Source organism: Osmerus mordax, chromosome 7 (genome assembly GCF_038355195.1).
Source record: "Osmerus mordax isolate fOsmMor3 chromosome 7, fOsmMor3.pri, whole genome shotgun sequence".
Classification (NCBI taxonomy): domain Eukaryota; kingdom Metazoa; phylum Chordata; class Actinopteri; order Osmeriformes; family Osmeridae; genus Osmerus; species Osmerus mordax.
In genome coordinates this window covers 16,875,943-16,902,014 of record NC_090056.1, presented here as the reverse complement: position 1 = coordinate 16,902,014, position 26,072 = coordinate 16,875,943, and the positions used below count along the sequence as shown (strand labels likewise).

At 45.8% G+C, this 26,072-nt stretch overlaps 1 protein-coding gene across 1 annotated transcript; it reads left to right on the top strand.

The window, feature by feature from the left end:
- The first annotated feature begins 15,160 nt into the window (after positions 1–15,160).
- slc6a17 (solute carrier family 6 member 17) lies at positions 15,161–24,638 on the top strand. The gene is made up of 11 exons (XM_067239675.1): positions 15,161–15,464; positions 17,846–18,003; positions 18,862–18,988; positions 19,792–19,973; positions 20,748–20,858; positions 22,254–22,495; positions 22,737–22,929; positions 23,136–23,328; positions 23,552–23,711; positions 23,906–24,068; positions 24,244–24,638. Exons 1-11 carry the CDS (start codon positions 15,164–15,166, stop codon positions 24,610–24,612), a joined length of 2,199 nt encoding a protein of 732 aa, XP_067095776.1. The 5' UTR covers positions 15,161–15,163; the 3' UTR covers positions 24,613–24,638.
- The last annotated feature ends 1,434 nt before the right edge of the window (positions 24,639–26,072 follow it).

The following is a 26,072-nucleotide window of genomic DNA, read 5'->3' as shown; positions in this document are numbered from 1 at the left end:
CTCTGAGAATGATTAACCACTGTACTCCTGCTTACAGGACTGACACTGAACTCTCGGTGCCCAGTCGGCCAACCAACCAACCAACCCACCAGCCAGCCAGTCAGTCGCCCCCCAGACCACCACCCCTCAGGCCCTGTCTCTAGCAGCCTGGCCCTGGCCTCTGTGGCCTGGCCTGGGGGGACACTCACCCCAGCAGCCCCTCTTTCCCTTTCAGACTCTTCTCCCCCTGTGCTTTCAAAAGCTCCCTGTGTCACCAGACTGATTAAAACAAACACAGACCCTATTTTGGTATCTAATCCAATTGTGCTCTTTTTTCTTCTAGCTGGCCCCGGAGCATGCAGGGTATTATGTGTCCTGGGAGCTTGTGCCCCCCCCCCCTCCCCCCTCGTGACTGATCTTATATTTCAAACACTCGGGGACATCACATATGGTGGGCAAAGAGTAAATAAAGTCTTATTAAAACTTCTTTTTAGCATCCATGTGTAAACAGGATATCGTCTTGGTTGTGCTCCCTTACTTGGAGTGGCGATACCAAAGTGGTGTGTGTGTGCGTTTGTGTATGCCATGGATGGATACCTGTTTGCGTGGTGTGTTATGAGGATTTGGGAATGAAAGTGAAGGTTTGTGAGGGCGACCCCTGTAGAGGGCTGTGGGGGTGGTGAGGGGGGTGAGGGGGGTGAGGGGGGGGGGGGTACAGAGAGGAGACAAGTGTTTATTGTTATATTAGCAAGGGCATGTATGCCTCACCAGGGCAGCCCTCTCCCCCTTTGACCTCCAGCACAACTCAGTGAGCAGTTAGCCTTGTGCATCCTACCCAAGTTAATATAGTAGCTAGTGCTGCTGTATGGGTTTTACAACAGAGGTTATCAAGAGACTGTCCTCAATGCTCATGGACAGAGTTTATCTCTGTTACTTAGGGAGTCAGATGGCTGAGCGGTTAGGGAATCGGGCTATTAATCAGAAGGTTGCCGGTTTGATTCCTGTCATTGATGAAATGACGTTGTGTCCTTGGGCAAGGCACTTCACTCTACTTGCCTCGAGGGAATGTCCCTGTACTTACTGTATGTCACTCTGGATGAGAGCTTCTGCTAAAATAAATGACTACATGTAAATGTAATGTACATCATATACACTGAACGACGACACAACACACTGTGGGTGTTCAGGGTGTAACCTCCAGTTACTTAACTGAAACTTTTCCAGAGTCTTTCCTGCAGAGGAAAGTCTGCAGATCCACTTATGGTCAGTTGAGACTTGTGTGTAACAGTTAGCTTACAGTTAGGTTAGGAGTGAGGCCTTCTAGTGCTGAAGCACCCCCTGACAAAACAAACAGCAGTTTCCGGCTGAAACTGGAGTTGCAGAGAGAATTAATTCAGAGATCAGCCAGTATCTCTGTACTGCTTATAGACATGTCTCTCCTGTCTCCAGAGGAGCCTTTCACACATTGAAGCTGCAAAGACAGTGAAAATGACAAATAATGGAAACTTTATGAATCAGAAATCACTACAGTTAAGGATTCTCTGTTTTGAAAAGATTGCTGGATTTGCAAGATGGATTTCCCAAGGATGATCAATGATCAAATTAATTTATACTAGGCATTAATCAGCCCAAGTCTTTATTATGTTCTAATCCCCTTTAACAGTTAAAAGCTTGGTCAATAAATCACCTACTAATTTATGTCTTTTGTGTAGAAAGCTGTGACACCATCTAGTGGTGATCAGTAAACCTGCACATAAAATATGACAGGTCAATGAGCATAACATTATGACACTGATTTCATCTCATTTAAAATTCCCTGCCGTTTAAGAAATCAGGTTCATTTTCCTGTATTTAAAAAAGAAGTTAACATGTTCTTTCTTTTTGGTCTTACATCAGTTTGCAGTCAGCTATAGTTTAATCCTACATCCTTAGCAAACCATGCACGTAGCAGCTCTCTGCAGTTAGATGTACGGCTTGTCAAATGATTCCCATACATGAACCCTTGTTGGATAGAAAACAGCTTTGATTTCAAGCCACAGCACGGCAATTGTGAAATACGGCCCATTACCTGCAGCTTCTCATAATAATCATCTATTTTCTCCACTGTCAGGCGCGAGACCCTGGACTCTCTATTAGGGGCCACTTCAATAGCTGAGAAGAGAGCAGTGGTCCGAAATATACGATGGGAATCATTCCTTCTAATGGCCATGGTGCTAGGAGTAAAGGGCCAGTCAGTGAGTTTATGAACCCCAGAACTGTATGTCAAAGCCCAGGAACCACGGCACTTTACGACCATGTCACTTTCCTCTGTAATGTGGAGCTCTAGTTGTTTATGATTGCAGTGGCAGGCCGTTGCCTGTTTTAATGTCTGCAACGGGAGATTTTAACATGAAAAAGATGCTTCTTTCTCTTGAACTCTCGAAGAGCACTTTTATGTCTAGGCTGCCACAGGTTACTTTTTTTGCGCTTACTAAATATTGCAACTCTATCACTTGACTTTTTACGAAAGTGAAGTTTAGAATATGATTGCAAATCTTAAGGTCAGGTGATCATTTCCTACTCTTGCTAGTGAGGAATGAAAACGTGGTATTCAGTTCCACAGTAACAGATCAAAATTGCTACAGCCGATATAGGCTCCTAACTTGCTGATATTATCACTGGAACAGAGACATCATGCCCTTAACCCTGATCAATTGGGTGTGAAGACGGGGAGAGTGGAGGAGAGCCGTGATAATCAATGACTTTGCCAGAGGAAGCGTCTGGGTCATTTGTCACCAGCCGAGAGAGAGAGAATAGAGAGGAGGAGAGAGAGGAGGAGAGGAAGAGAGAGAAAGCTGGAGGGAGACCGAGCTGTCTGCTGGTGGGTCTGGCTGGTTGCCAGGTCTGCCTTGGGAACCGTCTGAACTTCTCTAGGATTTATCACCATGGCTTCTGGCCTTGAGGAGGGAAGGAAGGGAGGGGTAGTAGCACCCCGTAACAATTTAGATACACACTTAACAAGTGCACAGCGAGTTGACATGTTTTAAGATGGATGTGTCAATCAAGTCGGTGTTAATGTCGGAAACATCACCTTTCCCCCCCCCATCGCTGGTATGTAGAACAGTGCAGATGACTTTCAGGAGTTGGAGGGAACCTCATCTGCTCAGCTATAGGCCTAGTCTCTCGGGAGTGCTGAGCATGTTTACGTCTCTGCTTGTGTGTGTCAGCTTGTGTTTACGTCTCTGCTTGTGTGTGTCAGCTTGTGTGTACGTCTCTGCTTGTGTGTGTCAGCTCGTGTGTACGTATGTTTGTGTATGTTTGTGTGCTTGTGCGCTTATACGTGTGTATGTGTGTGTTTGTGAGAGTGTGACTTCCACGTCAGGCCGCGCGTGGACTGTAGCTCCCGCTGCAGCCCAGATGGCAGTCAAGTCCCACCTCTGACACGTACGTCTGCCCGAGACACCCGCCAGGCAGCAGGATGAGTGGCCTGGGGAGAGGAGGGAGGATTAGAGATATGGTAATCATTCTCACCATCGGCTGGCAGACTGGATCGACAGTATAGTCTGTGTAGCTTATTAAAATTCATCATTGTTATTCCTCCTCTGTGTGAAGTGAAAGTAAACTTGCTTTAGCCTACGTATTCTGTAACATATTAGATGAGAAGATATCAACTTTATTGTTTCTAAAGGGGAAATTGACTTGGAAACATCGCATAGAAAACTATCCCCCTAACTCTTACATGCTGTGAATACAAACACATACATGCATCATCCTATCACACCTGATATTTTATCATACCACTCAAAAGCTTGTTCAGTTACCTCTCAGAGCTTTGATTACCTGAGTTATAAACTGATAAACATATCAACAGAGCTGAGAAATGTGATGCTTATGGGTATTCACACACGTACAAATTGAAAACCATAAGGTTGAAATGCCTCTTACATTTACATTTTAGTCATTTAGCAGACGCTCTTATACAGAGCGACTTACAGTAAGTACAGGGACAATCTCCCTGAGGCAAGTAGGGTGAAGTGCCTTGCCCAAGGACACAACGTCATTTGACACGGCCGGGAGTCGAACTGGCAACCTTGTGTTATGTGTCTGTGGCAGGTCATTGTGTGGGAATAATCTTGACACCTATCTCCTCCATTTCCTACTGATTACATTTAGCAACAGTCATTTTGTGCAGATGTGTCCTTTGCCAGTAGAGGGCACTGCTATATCACAGTCCTGTAAGTAATCTTTCCCTGAAAAACATTGTATTTATTTAAGCTTGAGGTAAAATTGCAATGCTTTTTGATGCCTCCTCCCATAAATAAACAAACAAATTAATGAACTCATGAATCTATGAATCGTCTAATAAATAGATTTGTTGTATTTTAACTCAAACTCTGTCTCGCCTACAGGAACAAGGAATAAGAGGGTATGAGTCACTACCCTGCACCCTAGTTTTGGAGTGTGCACTTATAAGTACACATGTGCATTCAAGCATGCATACACAATGCATTTCTCAAAAATAGGCTTAGTTGCTTATAGTTTGCTTTTAAATTGTACATTATGAAAAAGCAGAGAGAGATACGTGAATACTGTATTCATCTTCAGTTGAATACAGGAACGTGACCTGCATGCCCTGTTATTTACGGTACCGTTGAAACAGGCACTGAATGAACATAAGAGGTCCCCTTCTTTCTTCAGCTCCTATCACAGACATCTGCTCAGGGCAAGGCTGGTTAACCAGGATATTGAGACAGAAACAGCACATAGCAGACAGGTATGGCAGAGCTCACAAGCATCATTACACACACAAACACACACACAAACACACACACACAAACACACAATACCATGGGCATGGGAGTGGATTGCAGTTTTGACCAATGAAAGTGTTCAGACAGTGTTCCATTTCGCATTGATCTAGCTAAATCCTGGCTACTGACAATCGTCTGAAAATTTCAAAATTATTGACATAGCTAAAACATTTTAATTGAATTGAATGCACATTATTGATCGATGGGCTCTTAGTGGAGCTCTGATGAGCTCATTCATGTGCACTCATCACACAGGGTGCCCTCAGGAGCCTCCATGGATCAGAGAGCACCCACGTAGGCCAAAGGATTGGAGTCAACTTCTCATCTCTAAAGCAACCAATAGCCCATTACTAATTGTTTTCTCTGCAAGGACACAACCTCATTTGAATTTAAACTACTTTTAAACTACAAGTTAATGTAATTGCAATTGAGAGTGAAAATAATGATTGTTATACACATATACTGATGCAGGACCATATATATATATATATGTGTCTATATATATATTTAAAATGCTAAGCACTCAACTTTTTTTCATTAATCTGAAATTAAAACAAAATATAGAGATTGTGATCAAAAGGTGCTTGATCCTCTGGTAGCTATCAAGATATAAAATGTGTGCGAAGCTACATACAGTCAGTAACCTGTCTTCCTTTGACCAGGCCCATTTCTTGTCTGTAAGTCATGTTGTTACAATGTGAATGTGCCAGCTCACTATCCCACGCAGAGTTATGTAAGCGGTCATTGAGCTACAGTACTGTATATTGGCCACAGCCACAGTAGGTCCCTTCAACAGCCATCTGGTCCACTGGTGGGATTCTGGTCCATTGGAGAGACCCAGCCTTTGAATTTGGCTCATTTCATGCTGCTTGCTATGTATTATGTGAACTACATCAGAAACATTTCAGGTCTAAAATGTAAAAATGTGACCTCCAGACAGTGTTTCTAAACGTCACAGAGGAAGGCGATGGAAGACGTGTTCTGAGGCAACAGCTGGTGATGTGATGGTGATGTGACTGCCACCGGAAAACACAATATTTGTGTAATTTCACAAGTCATTGCATCTCCCCAAGGGCATGACAAAGGCAATCCTTTTCTAGTTTCCGTTGGGATTACAGTATACGATTACACCAGCATGAGAGAACACTGGAGGTAAAAAATAATTTACAACTTCCTACTAAACTAATTGCAAAGTGAATGTACCATTCAGAGTAATTTGCATAGCTTTGTTCCAAGCTGACCAGAGGGATCAAAGTGTTGTAATGATCTGCAAGGCTGTTCTGATCTCCTGCACCTACCCCCTCACACACCCACACACTGCCAGCAACACAGTTCGGTTGTTACGGTTTGTCAGTCATCTAGGAACTTGGCATTAGGGGCGCACGTTGCAATTTTAAACATGCATTAGTGACTAAGAAGACAAGATATTATAGTCACATTTTCATGCCTCATGCATCTATTTGATTGATCCATTGATCAGCATGATGTATTTGTCTCAGGGGGAAAATGCTCATGCTATGTAACAAAGATTTAAGGGAGCCAGTAAAAAGTCAGGGCTGAAGGATGAGGAGTGAGTACTGGAGGAGACTATAATCCATATGTCAGGGTTTTTGCATCACGACCGCAGACAAAATGGCTGATAAATCCCACAATCCTGAGTGATGAAATGACTGAGACTATAATACATGTTCTATTTTTGGTTCTGGTGTCAGGGACGAACTGTTACCTCTCAAAGGGTCTTGTGAAGCTTAGCATATTTAATCTGTCTCTATGTCTCTCACAAACACACACAGTTTCTGTGAGGTCTCTGTTATCTCTGATAAATGATCTACATACTTCACAGGCCTGCCATGGGGCTCTTACTATTGATATAGGCTTTGTGCACTCACGACTACAATACTGTACGCACTTTGAACTGACCCTTACTTAAATCCTACCAAAGCCTCAATACATCCATGTCCAACCATATCCATTGACCATGCTGGCCCTGCTCTCCTGTCTACATCCAGGGTCAAAACCAACCCCTTATTTCTTGTCTCAGCCTGATGCCTGTACAAACACAGACATAACCATGGCAGCATGCCGAAGCTGCCGGCGAGTTACTAAAACGCTGTTATCGATTTCACCAACCCACATTCATCACCGATGTCAATAGCGCCCGCGGCTATCTGGCTGTGCTTGTCCCACCTGTGTCTGTTTCTTTATCTGTGTCGGTTTCTCCATTGGATGTAGGAACCTTTATCACCGAGCTAATCAGGCCTTTCTCAAGAAAGCAGCTGGGTCAGATGATTAGTAAGCAGAGCAGAGGACAACACTAGGAAACTGTCTTTGTCTGTTGTGAGGCAACCCAGAGGAATGGAACATGGAATGAGAATCCTGACATGTCATATCCGACTTGTTTTGAGTACGGGCATCTTTGTGCACCTGTCTGAGTATAGAAGAGGGATATATATCTTTCTGGGAGTGTGGGAGTCTTCAAGGCACCTGTGTGTTTGTGTTTCACCCCACATCTCTGCCTGTCTACTCTCAGAAGTGCTGGAGGAGGTAGCCTAGTCTGTGGGTGGAGACGCTCCCCTCCTTTCCACTCCGTCCCTCTCATCTTCCCCCAGCTTCTGCGTCAGCGCCCGAGGGGTGTAAGTGTCAAGACTGACGGAATTAAGACCGCACCATTGGTGGTAGGTAGGGGAGAACGGGGAAGAACATTCTCAGTGGGCTCGTGCCACAGATGTGTAAATATACCCCTCTCATTAACATGGTTTGACTCACCTGGTGTTTACCATCATTTTTGGATTTGTACCCTGGCAACCACAGCCTCTGGGGCCATAGATAAGGCAGTGTTCCTCTGGCCGGCTCTTATAATAAGATAAGCTCAAATACGCATCAGCACCCTCCACAGTACTTAATCATTTCAAATAACAGCATCAAACCCCTTTTAACACGTTGTAACGATGCATCATTGTTCACCTGATATGTAAATATCATATGATATTCATTTCAAGGATCAAATCAATGCCTGTAAGCCAGATGATAAGAGTAAGTCAGGCCTCTAGTATGAGACTCTGCTTAGGGTTTGAATCATCACATTCCTCTCATCCGGTAGGTCCTAAACACCTTCAACCTCACAGTAAATCAGGGCATCTTAATGAGTGTCTCGTGGTAAATGTACGCTCCAGTCTAACGCCCCATTACCTCGTTATGACTCTCAACCCTCTTTTAACTGCACATGAAATATAAAACCCTGCCTCCAACGGACCAACTGGCCGACAGGCATTGCATCATCTTCCTCAAGGTCAAGATAGATCAGGGTGACACAGGCTGTAGCAGTCCTTTGGTGATTCTTCTCCAATCTGGCCCTTTGTCCATATCTAGACAATGGGCCAGTTTAACAGAGGGAGAGTGTATGACAATCTCTGCTAATATATCCTATCTGGTTATAGTACAGTTAATTTTTAAATAGGTTTGATGTTTCTTGGCAGGTTTCTGGGGTGCTCATCCTATATATATTTTCATATAGCTCATTAGCAAATAATCCATTGTGTCATTTCAGAAACAGGCAGATCACTCACCACTCTGTCTGCCAGTACTGGATGAGTGATGCTGCAGCAGATTTGTTGTACTCTCATGAATCACAGGACAGTTTGTCTCCTGTTACTTAATGTAACGGCTGGAGAGGAACAAAAAATGTCACCACCCTCACACACACACACACACACACACACACACTCACTTACAAACACACATTTACAAACAGAACCACACACAAAACACCACCATGCATCATAGCTGCATACAGCAACACAGCTCCAGAACAGCACATGCATTTTACTCTGTCATATCCTGTGAAATGGCAAGATATAGCCTACAGTACATCTCACTACTCCATTCACAGCAGTGATACAGGAGAAAGCCAGGAGGTGCTAAAAATGTAGGAAAAAAAGGGAAAATCTCACAGTGAGTAACTATCATGTGATCTGGGGTTGCCATAGCAACTGATCCCAGCAGTCAGCCCTTGGAAAAGTGAGTCACATGAGGGAATGGAATTAGGCGGTGTGGTGTTTGTGACTGTGCACGCTAATGTAATGTGTTTATATACCTTGTGTGTGTGTGTGTTTGTGTGTGCGTAAGTGTTCACATGTCCGTTCTTTTGTGATGATATACAAAATAGTGTGTGTGTGTGTCGGTTTGTGTATGTGAGAGAGAAACAGAGAGTCTGTGTGCAGGTGTGCCTATTGATGTGCATGCGTGTGTTCACACCAAGCCTCGTGATGCACAGGGGCACATGCACACCAAGCAGACCAAGGATGCTCCTCCATGCTGGTGGATGTGTTCTGTGTGGGTGGATGTGTTCTGTGTGGGTGGATGTGTTCTGTGTGGGTGGATGTGTTCTGTGTGGGTGGATGTGTTCTGTGTGGGTGGATGTGCTCTGTGTGGGTGGATGTGTTCTGTGTGGGTGGATGTGCTCTGTGTGAGTGGATGTGCTCTGTGTGGGTGGATGTGCTCTGTGTGAGTGGATGTGCTCTGTGTGGGTGGATGTGCTCTGTGTGGGTGGATGTGTTCTGTGTGGGTGGATGTGCTCTGTGTGGGTGGATGTGCTCTGTGTGGGTGGATGTGCTCTGTGTGGGTGGATGTTCTCTGCGTGGGTGGATGTGTTCTGTGTGGGTGGATGTGCTCTGTGTGAGTGGATGTGCTCTGTGTGGGTGGATGTGTTCTGTGTGGGTGGATGTGCTCTGTGTGGGTGGATGTGCTCTGTGTGGGTGGATGTGTTCTGTGTGAGTGGATGTGCTCTGTGTGGGTGGATGTGCTCTGTGTGGGTGGATGTGTTCTGTGTGGGTGGATGTGCTCTGTGTGGGTGGATGTGCTCTGTGTGGGTGGATGTGTTCTGTGTGGGTGGATGTGTTCTGTGTGGGTGGATATGTTCTGTGTGGGTGGATGTGCTCTGTGTGGGTGGGAAGCTAGGCAGACCAACAGTCCTGAGGCTCGATGAGATGAATCCCTGTCACCAACCATACCTTTCAACACAGTGTCTTTCTAACCAAATAGGGATCCCCCAACATGTAAACAGGGTCCACATGTTCCTGTGTTTATCTCTACATCGTTTCTCCATGAAGCATGATTTCCCACTCTACACCACATAAACTTCTTAATGTTATGGGTTCCAAACTGAGTTGTGTGGACAGCTTTGTGATACTAGGAGGAGTGTCTACTTGTGTTCCAGTGGGACTGTCTCCACTAGCTCTAGAAGGGGCTTATCTTACTTGTGGAGTATCTACCGTGGAGAGACTATCTTCCGAGGAGATCATGAGCTAGTAGAAAACCATTGTCAAGTCATTTCAAGCACGATTGTCATGGCTTACTCTGACTGTTAAGTACGGTACATAAATGAATGGCTCCTAAATACTTTTTTACATTCTACTTTTTATTTAAGATCCGAATATTTTTATTGTATACACCTTCCTGCCACAGTAAATTCCTGTTTGTGTGAACTTACATGGCAAATAAAACAAATTCTGATACTGATTCTGAAATACATTCTGTAGGATGTTATGTATTTTTTATGTGGCTCTACTAATGGCTGATGCAAGAAAAAAGTCATCCACACTGAAATATATCCTTGAGAAGGACAACATTATTCAAAATTCCATAAAAATACTCAACAGAGCAGAAATAAATAGAACCAAGGACACAGTCAATCTCTGCTGTCACCAAGAAAAATGACTGCCACAAACTCTTTTAAAACCACAAAGTCTCTTGTAAAATTTGTCTCTGAAATTGTTTGGGTAGATGATGTACAGTATTTGCTCAACAGATTTTCAGAAGAGCTTGTATGTTTTAGCTGTAATAAAATAGCTAATCCTACAGGCTATATTCCCCTTAAAATGTGTCCTATTATCACAGTCATGTTAAAGATTTATATGAGGTTGAAAGATTGATGTGGCATTTTGCAAGCAGTTTCTCACTGTTATTAATACAGATGTAATATTACAGTTACAGTTCTAAAACTAAGTACAAAGCTGCGAGACACCCGCATCAAATCACAAAGAATAAAACCTAATCTGTATGATAACAGCAGCTAATTCGCTATATGTAGAATGTGCTTCAGGCCATTTCATCTCTATGGCAAAACAACTTGATGTGGACTTAATTAATTGCACTGTAGCCTATACTCCGGTGGTCGAGATTGGTAAACTACCTTTGTTGTTATTACCCGAAGGAAACTGCAGCAGATGCTGTACAAGACGGTGAAGTATCCACTACTGACGTAAGCAAGAGCTGGTGACTCAACCTGCGTCAGGCTTCGTGACTTTACTATAGTTAGTTATTTTCACATCATATGGATAATTCAATTGTCCCGCAACGACCCGCAACGTGGAACCCTAAATGATTGGCCTATAATTTGAGTGAATGCAAAAAATCTACACATTTGTGGACTTCTTTAAATACGTTACATAAAACCTTCAGTTGTCATATCTGTTAAGGTTGACGTTTTTAGTTGTTAATGTTGCCTATGCCTGCAGTTGTGCTGTTTTGAGTGGCTGGCTGCGTCAGACTTTACGCGCCTCACCGCATGTCAATTCCGTGGAGCGGTGATTTTGCATCTCTGTGCGCGCAGAGATGCTGTATTCGAAGATTGCGCTTGAGCTAAAACTGATTATAGTTACACACACGGGATTATTCCAGTTATAAAGAAATTTGTTCTACGGCATCTTGCATCTCGAATAAGGTAAGAATACATGTAAATGTGCATTCGTAAGATTTTCCATTTTCACGTGGATTAATGTGAATTTACCGGGCATTTATGAGGATTTGCCTTGCATGCAGTTATTCACAGTAGCCTAACAATTATTATAATTTCTTTATTTGTAACTGAGTGAGATACGACACATTTGTCAAATGTGAAATGCTAGTTTAATTCATCTCCACTGCCTAGCGGTTATTCTACGTATATCGAAAACGTTCCTTTACCATTTGGAGCTAGTTAGACTCATTACAAATCAGAACATCAGTGCGTCGGACTTCAAATTCATTGATTTCGACACGCTTAGACATCCCTCAGTGAAACGTTATAAGTGCAACGTTGAAATAGGCTACAGCTCAATATAAATATCCACGCGTGCGCCGTATTTGTTATCACTTATTTGACCTTGGTCGTTCTGTGATAGGTTTAAGAAAGGTTACGTTGTATTACAGAGGATTAAGTCTTCGGACCGTCCTAAAACGTACACAATTTTCTCTCCTCCACATTTCGGTCACTACATTAGCCCTGGTGTATATTGTCAGTCGGGCCTTGAATGGATTTACCATGTCAAATGGGGACGCAAATTCATAAACCAAATATAGAAGCTGCCTGTAAACCCCTAAATTATGAATCCCAGTCATTTCTTTCAACCATTTGTCCTAACTTAAACTTTATCTTATGTAAATATTCTGAACAGCCTGAAAACTGCATGTGAATTTAAACTGGCAAACCACATTTTCTGCTTGGACCAGAAAGACGAGCAGACACAAAGACACTACTCTTTGATGTGGCTACCTGTCTATTTTTTATTAAAGGTCTTGTCACTGTCAGTTGCAGCAGTCCTTTAATGGCTATCATGTCAGTCAACCAGTATGAGAGACTGAGAGAGGGCCCTACTGATGCTGCAGAGATGGCATTTCCATTTTGCAGTGAGAGCCATTGCCTAGCAACCTCACTAGATAAGAGTGAATATCCTCCTCAGAATGTGTAATAACCTGTATGCTTGCATCAACTAGACCAACTCCCTTGTGGAAAGATTGGAACAATAGATATTGGCACAGATTCATATTTGACCCCTTTGACAGTTTAGTGTCTTTTTCCAAGACCCACTAAATCAGTATTCGCACTTGTGACAAATGTACATCTATATATCACTGTTTATCTGTTCAGAATAGGATGTGATGAGTAACTGTGTTACTGGGAAATAAAACAGTTAATTGATATCATCATTCACTTAGAAGCAGTTGATAAGAACGTCCCCCCAGAGTGACAGGTTGTCTTGGTTCCCGGGGATGTTGTGGTGAGCTGTTCTCATCAGTTCCTCCAGCTCACACTTCCTGGTGCTCAGGAAAAAATCACTCGGGCTATTTCTGTAGACATACCCCCCACCGTCACTGCTCAATAATAATTAGGACACTTAGCTGCCTACAAACTTGACTTGCATAAGTTTAAAACTAGGCCAAGAATAAAGTAATCTCTCCACATTTTTACAGCTGAAGTACTCCGTTGACAACCACAATCCTTGACCTCACTGCTCAGTTTTCGTGCAGGCTTCTGTAAGGAAGCAGAAATCCCATGAGTCCTAGTATTGTCTTGTGAGAGGCTGTGGGAGCTGGGAAGGGAGGTATGTCAGTAGAGCTGCTGCATGTCGTGACTGCAGGGATGCCTGTGGTTGAGGAATGCAATGTGCGTGCAGCTATTAGTCCAGTCCTGAGGGTGGTCCGGCTGACTAGCTGGTTGACTGGCTGGCTGGCCACCTTCTTAAGAAGTGACTGCACATGTGGTCTCAGCTATGAGTCTTCTGACCCTCACAGCTTTGTGATGTTTTTGAGATCAAACAAGCCTGCTTTGACTGTCTCTGCCCTCCAGCTGTCAGTGATGTGTCTGGTCTTTCACCAGTCACCAAAACAGCACACTAGAATTGTGTTTTTTTTTACTTTGAAGATGACCTGCCATTAAAAAACATCTTGACTCCTGTTTATCTTTTCTCCTGCTTCTGTCTCACATTTAATCAACCATATATATGTATCATCAAATTTATCTTTTTAACTCCTTTTGGGCAAATGCCAAACGTTTCATGTTGTGTTTGCTTGTAATAAATTCATAAAATTCTCACACACAAAAAACTATCAATGGATGTTCTATGTTAAGGAAATGTTCCCTCAGAAATTACAGACTAAGTCATTTAGTCATTTTAGCAGATGCTCTTAACCAGAGCGACTTACAGTAAGGACAGGGACATTCCCCTGAGGCAAGTAGGGTGAAGTGCCTTGCCCAAGGACACAACATCAGTTGGCTTGACCGGGAATCGAACTGGCAACCTTCGGATTACTAGCCCGATTCCCTCACCGCTCAGCCACCTGACTCCAAGTCACTTGTGGTACTAGTGCAGGCTTAGCACAGTCTCTTTTCCTTTTAGCTGTGAGCTAAAACAAGTAGAGTCTGAAGAAGGCTAGTGACCAGTCCAGAGGATTACAGGATTTCACCACTAGCCTCCACAAAGTTACTCTCAACATGCGAATATGGGGGATTTAGACTTTCTCCAGACACATCTGCTGATAACTGTAAGGCAAGGGTTAATTCAGACAATTAATATCGAGGCATTCCTTTCTGACTTTGATCGGCCCACATTGCATTTGAAACATTGCTAGTTCAGCTTAATGCAGATACGTACAGCTCTTTCTACTGCTGAATTTACACCGCAAGTATTTGTAAGTATAAAATGTCACCTTTTGTATCCAGAATTTCCTTAGCCAACTTGTTTATTGTTCTCATAAGAACAGTCACAAGACAGATAGACGGCACTTGTGATTCTTGTGATTAGCAGCAGCTGCTCACGTGATCTGACTTGAATGGATTTCAGTGTGTATTGTGCCTTAAATAGTTGTCTTTCATACTCATAAACCTTCACTGAATAAGCACAATTCTTGGATTTAGTTGATGTTACATTCTCCACAGTGCAGACCAACAATACATTCAGGCTTGCCCATGTTTATAAATAAACATCTGATAAATCGTCTGCCTTGTTATTCATGTATCAAACACTTAATCTACTGAATAATTTGCTCTAAATGCATTTGTTGCAGAAGCCTGATTAAGATTGTCAGCACGCTGAAGGCTTTGTCTGGCCAGTGACTGACAGTTTTGACCTTTTGAGGGGTGTGATGGGGCAACTTTGAAACTCATTATCTGTCACTGACTGGCTGCCTCTGCCTCTCTCAGGACTCATCTTGTGAGTTGTAAGTAAATGAGTGTCCACAAAGCTTAGACTGCTCTACTCATGAACTCAAGCAGTGCATCCCTTTTTTATAATAGGCTGGGACATATTCAGTTCTATATTAGTTTGCTGGGTGGTTAACTGTGATAAGGCATAATCCCTGCATTGGGGATTGTGGGTTCGAAGTATAACATCAACATCTCAAAAATCCAGCATGAGAACCTAGACTGGTTCATTTAAATCCTCCCATTTCACTGGTTCTTCTCAGACAGCGTATAAGTGTGGTTATGGCAAGGCTAGATCGCTAACCGTCTGTAAACCTCTATTCACAGCTAATCCAACCAGCTCTCTCCTGTGTCTGTCACCCTTAACACCTTGGGCCTCGTTCTCCCCCTCTGGCCCCGAGCATTAGAAGACCCCACCACCAGCAGACCCGACACCATGCCTAAGAACAGCAAGGTGACCCAGCGCGAACACAGCAATGAGCCTGTCACTGAGTCCGTGGCGGACCTGCTGGCTCTGGAGCAGCCTATGGATTACAAGAGCAGTCAGATGAGCATGGGTCTGAGCCCAGGGGCCATCGCTCCCGGCAAGGGCCTGCTGCCCTCCCCAGACCCGGACGGCGAAGAGGGGAGGCCGGCCTGGAACAACAAGCTGGAGTACATCCTGGCCCAGGTGGGCTTCTCTGTGGGCCTGGGAAACGTGTGGCGGTTCCCCTACCTGTGTCAGAAGAACGGTGGAGGTGGGTGACATGTCTTTTTAAATTCAGACTCATCTGAAACGAAGGGTGTAGAAAGACAAGAACAGTATCATACATTCATAGTTATCTAGCTAACAGGCCACAGCTCATGCTGTTCTGGGGGCCAGGAGTGGAATGTGTTGGGCTTGGTTGAGAATGGTAATTACATTTGCTGATTTGATTGCCGTGCTATTTACTATGCCATCATTGATTGCTGCCTCGCCGAGACACATCACAGAGCACGATTTATGCTTGTTTAGCTCCCATTTTATTCATTTCAACTGGAGGCAATGTCCTGTCTAAGAGTGCTGTATTGTGTGTGTGTCTGGAGAGGCAATGAAATGTGTGTTTTTGCATGTCTCTGTAAAACAGTTTCAGGGTGTAACCACGAGACAGCTCGTGCTGTTCTTACACGTGCTATAGAACTACCTGGGATTTCACACCAGACTGGTCTGACAGAACAATGTCTCTCCATGCAGATGCCTGTTATTCCCCATCATTTACCATCGCTCTTTATCCAAAGATCAACACAATGAAAATACTCCAAGTATATGCCTGCTGCACAGTGCTGCTGACACATTCTTAATGATTTGTATGCAGTTTGTTGTTTATTTCATGGAGATGGGAAGAACATTACAGTTTAGTTCAGCTTCTTGGAGGATAACTGTATTTTTCTTGGATATGAGAGAAGGAGTTGTCTTGCTCTGAGCAAATGTCTGCATCTTTTCGTGGCCACTTAATAAACCGTGTCACCCTATCCATCATTCTGCCCTACACAACCTAGATATCTTGTTTAGTTGGAAATACAACACATTTAATAATGTGATCCTCGTGTTTTTCTTTCACTGCATATATTTCTGTCATCCAATTACTCTGCCATGACAAGCCCCACACTGAATAAGTGCTTTGCCCGGGCATAAAAAGCCTCACTGGGATATGTAGTGTGATATGGTTCTGGCTCCACAGGATATGCATCAGGGACTGAAAAAACCCATCTTAGTTTCATGTGTCTGGCTTTGGTGCCTCCCCTCCTTCCTCCACTCTCTCTCTCTCTCTCTCTCTCTCTCTCTCTCTCTCTCTCTCTCTCTCTCTCTCTCTCTCTTGGTTGAGGGGCAGTTCTATGGGCATATGTGAAGCCCTCTGTGACATGCTTGCGTGTAAAAAGGGCTATACAAATACATTTGATTTGATTTGACTCTCTCTCTCTCTCTCTCTCTCTCTCTCTCTCTCTCTGTCTCTCTCTATCTCTGTCTGTCTGTCTGTCTCTCTCTGTCTCTATTTCTTTCTCTTTCATATCTCTCTCTTGCTTTATTTATCTCTGTCTCTCTCTCCACACCATACTCTTAAACATGAGTGGCTGTCGCTCAGAGAAAGGACATTAAATGCTCAGCATTTTCAGACAGCTTGTTGTTGTAGGTGTTGTGTGTATACTAATTGTACGTCTGATAACATACAGTATAATCCAATAGATCAATAGAACATTTGTCTGTGTGTGTGTTTGTGTTTCCTCACTGAAACCTGACACAATGACAGTCAATACAGTAGTTTCAATCTCTTTTCTATCTTTTCTAATGATAAGCCAGCCGACTGTCTTTCTGTCTGTCTCACCCCCCCCCCCCCCCCCCATTGTGTATTCAGCAAGAGACATGCAATTTCCTTTTAATAATCAAAGGCCTACAGATTTGACATTGAACAAAGCCTACATAGTATTAGAGCACTCAGTCCCATATTATAAACCCCTCAATCCAAATAATGGTGTTCCTTTGTTCTGCAATATTGGGGTATTTTGTGTCTGAAGTGTATTGCTTGTACATGGCTGTGAAGCTGCTAGGGTATCTTTGAAGAGTTGATCCCAGTCCTCAGTCCTCCCCAGTGTACTATTAAGGGGAATTGCTCTCTGAAAGCAGGTAAGGGCTGCTTTCAGGTAAACCAGTATGATCCGGTTCCCCCTTCCCAGAAAGTCTTTTGTCACCATGGTGCTTCTTCTGGTCGAGGCGTCACAAGGTCTTGACATCCCAGTTTTTTTCCAGAGTGGCTGACACTCTCTCTTCTGCTGGGTGCTAAAGGGGGGTGGGGGGGACTTGGGGTGAGCAATTTGGACAAAAGTGGATTAGAGTGAGGCACAGAGAGCAGGAATTAAACTACAAAAATAGACCACTAAAGGACAGTGTGAATGGTCCTCAAAATGTTGAGTTAGTCAAAAGAACAGAATAGAATAGAATAGGAATAAAATATAACAGGAATAGAATAGAACAGGAATAGAAAAACTCTCAAATAAATCTATGAATCAATCCACTGACTGTTATGATAAGATTTGGATTTCCCTCTAACTCTTGGGATGTAATTCTCCCTGTCTTCCCTGCCCCTCCCTCCCTGTGTTCCAGGTGCCTACCTGGTACCGTACTTCATCCTCCTTATCATCATCGGCATCCCTCTCTTCTTCCTGGAGCTGGCCGTCGGCCAGAGAATTAGACGTGGAAGCATCGGGGTGTGGAACTACGTCTACCCACAGCTAGGGGGCATCGGCGTGTCCAGTCTCATGGTGAGTCCCAGTGAGCTGACGCCAAGCCCTTCACACGCAGACCTGAGCAGCCCTCTGTGGCTGGCTTCGGTTGTGCCGTTGCCACGACGACTGCACACATTCCGTCTGACGTTGGTAACCTAATGGGCAGTAACATTCCAAGTCAGCAAAATGCTTTTCCTGTCTGACCACTAGCGGAGCCATGCAGTGTTGAAATTAGCAGCCGCACTAAGACACCAGGCACAACATTCTAAAGCCAGTACCGGCTATCTCTCACGTCCCCAGGCCCAGTAAGCCTATTTTTTTAGGGATCCGTATGCCCAGTGTATAGGTATCAGTGTACCCAGTGTGTGAGGGTCAGGGTTCGGGGTTAATAGCAGAAGGGTTCAGGTTAGGTAATAGCAGAAGGTAGGCGGATGCCAGCACCAGTCACCACTTCCTCCTTGCTCCTTGTCCTCATGATCTGTCACATCCCACCAGCCAACTGTGGTCGAAGACACACACACACCCCCCAGCCTGGTGTCCACAGGCAGCTCAGAGAGCAGCAGCAACGCCAGGATGTCTCCTGTCCGTCCGTCCCCCCGGTCAGTCAGAGCCTGATAAAAGCAGGTTCTCAGAGCCTGGGGCAGTGAAGCGCAAGCCTCGGCAGCTATAAATACACCCGCATAGGTCCTCAACACAGGCTGCCGAGAGAACACACCTCAATTATTCATACGCACCGCGACTTAGGCCCACTCTGTGAGTCTGAGCAAAGCCCCAGATTACAAAGGGAGCGTTCAGGACTGCGGGGCGTTCTACCTGTGTCGCTCAGCGATGTTTGTGTGTTGTCGAATAAGGTGTGTTTCTGAGAATGAGTCCTGCTTTTCGTTCCGCCTGCAGGTGTGTGGCTTTGTGGGTCTCTACTACAACGTCATCATCGGCTGGAGCATCTTCTACTTCTTCCAGTCTTTCCAGTACCCACTGCCCTGGGCTGAATGTCCAATCAGGAGGAATGGAACCCAAGCCAGTGAGTGCCGAACCCATGTAAATTACAGTGCAGCACAGTCAAAACTCCATTACAGTCCAGGAAAGCATAGAAAACAACACGTTAGCTCAAGCCAGTTGAGCACAGACCACAATACAAAACCCTGCAGTCCAACACAGCAAGATGCAACGCAAACAGATGCATCTGAATGTAACACTAAGCTGCATCTCATTAGGCTGCACAGTTCGCCTCTCCTCGTGCTTCGCAGCGCCTTCTCAGTCAAGTCAAACAGTCCTTCACGGTTTTGTTGCAAGCAGCTGGGCTTTCTGCTGACTGCAGAGCTGGCATGGCGTGATGCCCGATGAGAGTGAGCAGGCTGTCAAGAGGCCAGACCCCGCCGACGCAGTCAGTTCCCAGAAAGCCCAGCAGCTGGTAGCATCCGGAGACTGACAGAGGCTCACACAGCTTTAGACAGAGGGAGGTAACTAAGCTCACCTGCTGTTAGCATTGTAGCTTCCCGAAGCCAGTTTCACTGTACATCATGTGAACGTTAGCTTCCCTATGCTGGGGTCACTGCATGTTAGCATTAGCTTTTCCATGCTGGGTTCAATGCACATTGACATTAGCTTCCCCTGTGCTGGGTTCACATTGAAACCAATGTAGCAGGCTCTAATGGGTTTTATTTTGAAAACAAGCCCTTACTTTGCACATTCACTAAAGCATCAGCCAAGAATCCCAACCATTAACCCTGTATGTGGGCTTTTAAATGCAAAAAAAAGAAAGAATTTTAGGAATCTATTCATGTGTTCCTATCTGTGTCTGGTTCTTCTTCTCCCCTTCTGTAGTTGTGGAGCCAGAGTGTGAGAAGAGTTCTGCCACCACATACTTCTGGTACCGGCAGACCCTCAACATCACCAGCTCCATCGATGACACCGGCGGCCTCAACTGGAGGATGGTCCTGTCTCTGCTGGGCGCCTGGATCATCGTCTGTCTGGCCGTCATCAAGGGCATCCAGTCATCTGGCAAGGTGAGGGGTCTCCCAGGGTGAGCCACAGGGACTGAGAGTAGTTTTAATTTATTTTAATGACCGACTTTGAAAACACATCCAGAGCAAGCCAGCACATCATGATCGGACACAAGGCAGAGAGAAACAAATATGCTGTTATTGTTTCAAATCATTATATTTAGACTTAAATTGACTGTTGTGGAACTTCATTCCAGGGGGTCCTGGGTCTAAGGCTGTGGTGCTAAAACCTGTGACTGTTTTTCTGTTCGGTTTTGGTAATTATTTGTGCTATAAAGGGAAAAGCTTGAAAAAGGGATATGGTATGGTTTAACAGCACGCACAATGAAGATGAGAAGAGGCGTTGACTGTGTTCATAACTGTGTCCTCTGATCTTCTTCCAGAGAATGAGTCATGTAGCACAACAAAACATCCAACCCACATTTTTGAATAGGAAATTCGAAAAACCAAAGAGGATGCCAAGAACTGACACATTTTAAAACACACAACAGGATGAATTCTTAATCTGAACTCTCAGAACCTCAGTTGGGAACAATTTTCAGATGCTTGAAATGAAGTAGAAATGCATCACAATTCATTCTATTCCAGTGTGAGTGTGGGTCGAGCATGTTAGACGCACCCATGCCTCATTTTGTGTGTGTTGTGTTCAGGCCTGTCAGTCTCAGTCTCTGTGATGGATTATGGTTGGTGTGGACCCTCTACCACGCAAGCCTACAGGTAGGGCGGTGTGTGACGTGTATCTCTCTCTCTCTCTCCCTCCCCCCCTCCCCCTCCCAGGTCATGTACTTCAGTTCCCTCTTTCCGTACGTGGTGCTGGCCTGTTTCCTGGTCCGCGGCCTGCTCCTCAAAGGAGCCGTGGACGGCATCGCTCACATGTTCACCCCCAAGGTGAGAGGGGCGAGCCGCCAAGAACACCGCAGCTATCTCTGAATCTCAAACACAGGGGGCTCGGACTTCCTGCCAAGCAGTCAGCCCGGCATCTGTCTCTGTACACACGTATGTCCTCATACGGCAGTGTGCCTGTGCGACTCTGGGATGCGTCTCAAATTGGAAGGAGAGTCCGAGCAGTATGTTGAGAATTCTGCTGTCGTTTGATCCCTATCCATGGATGTTTGGATACCTAATGCATAGTGAACATTTTGTATGACGCACAACCGTGTTTGTCCATATATGGGGATTCTGAGTTACTGTGCTTGGGCCTAGTTTGAGACCTTTCTGCAGATCTAAAATGGTTAACGCTTCTCCCATATTACACTGAAAACTTGGCTGTTGTCTCCATCTCATGGTAGACTGAGGGTACTGATAGCTTTTCCCATGTAGCAGAAATGACATGGCAAAACACATTTTACTGATATAAAAAATATATTTCACATTTGTATTTATTATATGGCACTGTATACTAGCAAGTAATAGCATATAGCAAGGAAAAATATGGCATATACTCCACCTACATAGCATAAGTAAAAAGTATTGTCAATATTGTAGCACAACTGTTGCCCGCCTTATCATCAGAATGATTTAATACAGAACTTTAGTTGAGATTATGTTATTGTTAGACTATGCCTGAAATAATACAGACTGTTCCTGGGCTATAACCACTGAAACTCCCCTAACCTCCCCTAACCTCCCCTGACCTCCTCTAACCTACCCTGACCTCCCCTAACCTCCCCTGACCTCCTCTAACCTCCCCTAACCTCCCCTGACCTCCCCTAACCTCCCCTAACCTCCCCTGACCTCCTCTAACCTTCCCTGACCTCCTCTAACCTCCCCTGACCTCCCCTAACCTCCCCTGACCTCTTCTAACCTCCCCTGACCTCCTCTAACCTCCCCTAACCTCCCCTGACCTCCCCTAACCTCCCCTGACCTCCCCTAACCTCCCCTAACCTCCCCTGACCTCCTCTAACCTCCCCTGACCTCCTCTAACCTCCCCTGACCTCCCCTAACCTCCCCTGACCTCTTCTAACCTCCCCTGACCTCCTCTAACCTCCCATAACCTCCCCTGACCTCCCCTAACCTCCCCTGACCTCCTCTAACCTCCCCTAACCTCCCCTAACCTCCCTTAACCTCCCCTAACCTCCTCTAACCTCCCCTGACCTCCCCTGACCTCCCCTAACCTCCCCTGACCTCCCCTAACCTCCCCTGACCTCCTCTAACCTCCCCTGACCTCCCCTAACCTCCCCTGACCTCCCCTGACCTCCTCTAACCTCCCCTGACCTCCCCTAACCTCCCCTGACCTCCTCTAACCTCCCCTGACCTCCCCTGACCTCCCCCTCGTGTCCCCAGCTGGAGAAGATGTTGGAGCCGCAGGTGTGGAGGGAGGCGGCCACACAGGTGTTCTTCGCCCTGGGCCTGGGCTTCGGAGGGGTCATCGCCTTCTCCAGCTACAACAAGCGAGATAACAACTGCCATTTCGACGCAGCGCTGGTCTCCGTCATCAACTTCGTCACCTCCATCCTGGCCACGCTGGTGGTGTTCGCCGTGCTGGGCTTCAAGGCTAACATCATGAACGAGAAGTGTGTCGTGGAGTGAGTACATCTTCTGTACTGCTCCAGTGTTGCTTGTAGGGCTTTTTGTGTAGTGTGAATACTTGCACTTGTGTCGTAACACTAGATGACATTTGACCATTAGACTTTGGTCACAAATGTTCATCTGAATTAATTCTGGAGAGATGAAGTATGCGTAAGTACATGAGTGCTTCCTCCAGGCTACTGCTCCAACACTAACCCTAATACTATACCCCACCCCTCACTCCCTGACTGTGTCCAGCAACGCAGAGAAGATTCTGGGCTACCTGAACACGGGCGTGTTGAGTCGAGAGCTCATCCCTCCCCACGTCAACTTCTCTCAGCTGTCGTCGTCCGACTACACGGAGATGTACGGCATCATCAAGACCGTGAAGGAGGATACCTTCAGCCAGCTGGGGCTGGACCCCTGTCTGCTGGAGGACGAGCTCAACAAGGTGAGCCGGCGGAACGACCGTCCATCTGATCTTCTGACCCGTGCTGTCGCATCTAAAAGGTGTTTCTGACCCGGTGGACGATGCTAAGGTTGTGGTTTACTATGCTGTGCTTTCAGGAAGGAAATCAGCAGTGTGGTGATTAGTTGTAGCGTAAGTCACTTTCAGTTGGTATGTCTCCATCTTTCCCCCTCCCTCTGTGTCTGCAGTCGGTGCAGGGTACAGGCCTGGCCTTCATTGCCTTCACGGAGGCCATGACCCACTTTCCAGCCTCTCCCTTCTGGTCCGTCATGTTCTTCTTCATGCTCATCAACCTGGGCCTGGGCAGCATGATAGGCACCATGACCGGTATCACCACACCCATCCTCGACGCATTCAAGATCCGCAAGGAGATCCTCACTGGTGAGGAAAACCGGGGTAGACACCGTCTAGTATAGTGTGAAACTATTTCTAAGGGGTATTTATGGAGAAAAGGATTAGGGTTGGAAGGCTGCTGACCTGTATGACCATGAGTGCAGGTGTACTGCGTAGAAGGTGGTTTGGATGTCAAGCGAAACTCCCACGCAGGGTCGCTAGGTTCCTCATGCAGCGTGAAAGAACCGTGCTGTTCTCCTGTTCTCCTCAGTGGGCTGCTGCATCGTGGCCTTCTTCCTGGGTCTGCTCTTCGTCCAGCGCTCAGGGAACTACTTTGTCACCATGTTTGACGACTACTCGGCCGGCCTGCCGCTCACTGTGGTGGTCATCCTAGAGAACATCTCTGTGGCCTGGATCTACGGCACCAAGAGGTCAGTGCCCACACAAACCTTTACCCTTGCTTGCTTGACTCTGGGTAGAGTCGTGGTCAACCTATCTTTTTGGATTCAGTCTTTGTCATGTTCGCCCAGAAAAAGTTTCTCCCCACTCCTCCATTTTCTTTCTTTCTTTCCCGCTCATAATTCTCCCCATGCCTCTCTCTCTCTGTCTCTCCGTCCTCTCCCAGGTTCATGCAGGACCTGGAGGACATGCTGGGCTTCAGGCCTTACAGTTTCTACTTCTACATGTGGAAGTATGTGTCCCCCGCCTGCCTCTCTGTGCTCATCGTTGCCACTGTCATCGAGATGGCTATCAGTCCCGCGGGCTACAACGCCTGGGTGGAGGAACTGGTCAGTGACTCAGCAACCAAATCCCATGTCATGATACATTAACTGTAGAGTAAGGGATGTGTGTGAGGTTCTGTGTGTGAGAGTGTCTGTGTGTGTGTTAGGATTCATAGAGTTAAACTCACGTCACTCCCTGGAAGTCTTCACGGTAATCACACTAGTCTGCTTCTCCTCCTAGGGCTCGGAGCGTTTCATGAGCTACCCTCCCTGGGCCCTGGGCATGGCCTACGCTCTCATCATCTCAGCCATGCTGCCTCTGCCAATCGTCTTCATCGCCAGGCGCTTCAACCTCATGTCGGACGGCTCCAACAAGCTGTCCGTCTCCTACCGTAAAGGCATGATGAAGGACATCTCCAACCTGGAGGAGCAGGATGAGTCTCGCTTCATCCTCAACAAGAACCCCAGCGAGGCGCCCTCCCCCATGCCCGCCCACCGTGCCTACCTGGGGCCTGGCGGCACCCACGAGATGACCAACACCAACTATGGCACAGGCATCGGGCCCAAGAGCGGGTACCAGAATATCACCTCCCCGGAGTCTGAACTATGATTTGTCCCCAATCGAACTTTCAGATAAACCCCTCCCCCCCCCCCCCCCCCCCCGAATCCTACGCAGAAAGAGAGAGAATTAAAGAGAGAGAGAAAGGCAGAGAGTTCCACTGTCACTGCAGCGTCCACACCCACGTCCCTCTACCATCTTCCTAGTTCTCCATTCCCTCACTCTTCCCTTGCTCACCAGGGCTGCCGACAAAGAGGATGATGGGAAATGGAGTCCTTATAGTTGTGAATACAGACTTCCTTTGTCATATACTGCAGACAAAGGGATGTGCGAGGTCCTCTCTGCAAGCAGGTGAGCCTGAGGGTGTTCAGACTGTAGACGGTTCTGAGAGTAAGGTTATTTGGTTATCTGTTATGGGTACAGTACAGCAGGACCCTTGTTTGTTCATAGTGTTTGTGTCTGTGGGCCTACTCTGACTTCAGTGTAATCTCTTGCTCTGTTGAAAGTGTCCCCAACACTGCAATAGCTTATGCTGAACTTGGGAGTTTCAAGAGTTGGTTATTTGGACAAATGTTAGTGTTCTTACCTCAAGGAGCTCTTGGGCCTTTTCTTCATTCTGTAAATTTGAACGATGTGAAGACCAGCAGGTAAACACATACTGTAGGGTGAACAGGATTGAGAGAATTTTTTTTTTTTTCATCTGCAGGATCAGTTTTTCCTTTCAGTCAATCTTACTTCACTAGCCCACTGAGTGGAAAGACTTGATCCTCACTAGGAATCTTCTACTGTAACTAAATGACTAAATGTAACTATCGAAGGGAAGTTAGCACCTCCAGTATATAAAACCATTACAGAATCAATAACAGTGTGCACACACACACAATAATACAGTGTTTACTATCAAAATATTTAAAATCACAAATTTCAGCTGTAGTCGAAGTGTAGTAGCGCCTAGCAACGTTCATAAATCTCCTATCTCCATGGCATTGGCAGTGTAGTATATTGTATAGTATATGTTCATGTGGCACTAGAACTGAGGTGTTAAGGTTCAAAGGTCAACATTGTCGTTGTCGTTTTGATGTTTGACCATGATAAGCACAGCCCTCCTGTGTCTGTAGAACATCTCTGAGAGATGAGCCACAGGATCTTTACCCAACCCCCCCCCGTCCCCCCAAATACACACACACACACACACATTTTAATCAAGGTCAGAGTAAGAGCTAGTGTGCATCTAAAGGGTTTAAAGAAACGTCAGCGCTGGCTAGCGTTTGATCAGGAGTCCACTCCTGGAGGCTGCGAGTTCCTCCTCTCCTGAACGAGCCACCGTGAACCCTGCTGTGGTAAAAACAGAGATGTGTGACCCTGGTGAAGCAGTGTGTCACTGGCTGCAGCACCGCACCATGGAGACCAGTGTTCTCCCTAATGCCGCCGAGGAGACGGGGAGGAGGAGACGGGGAGTAGGAGACGGGGAGGAGGAGACGGGGAGGAGGCGCTTTGTCGCTTGTTGTCAA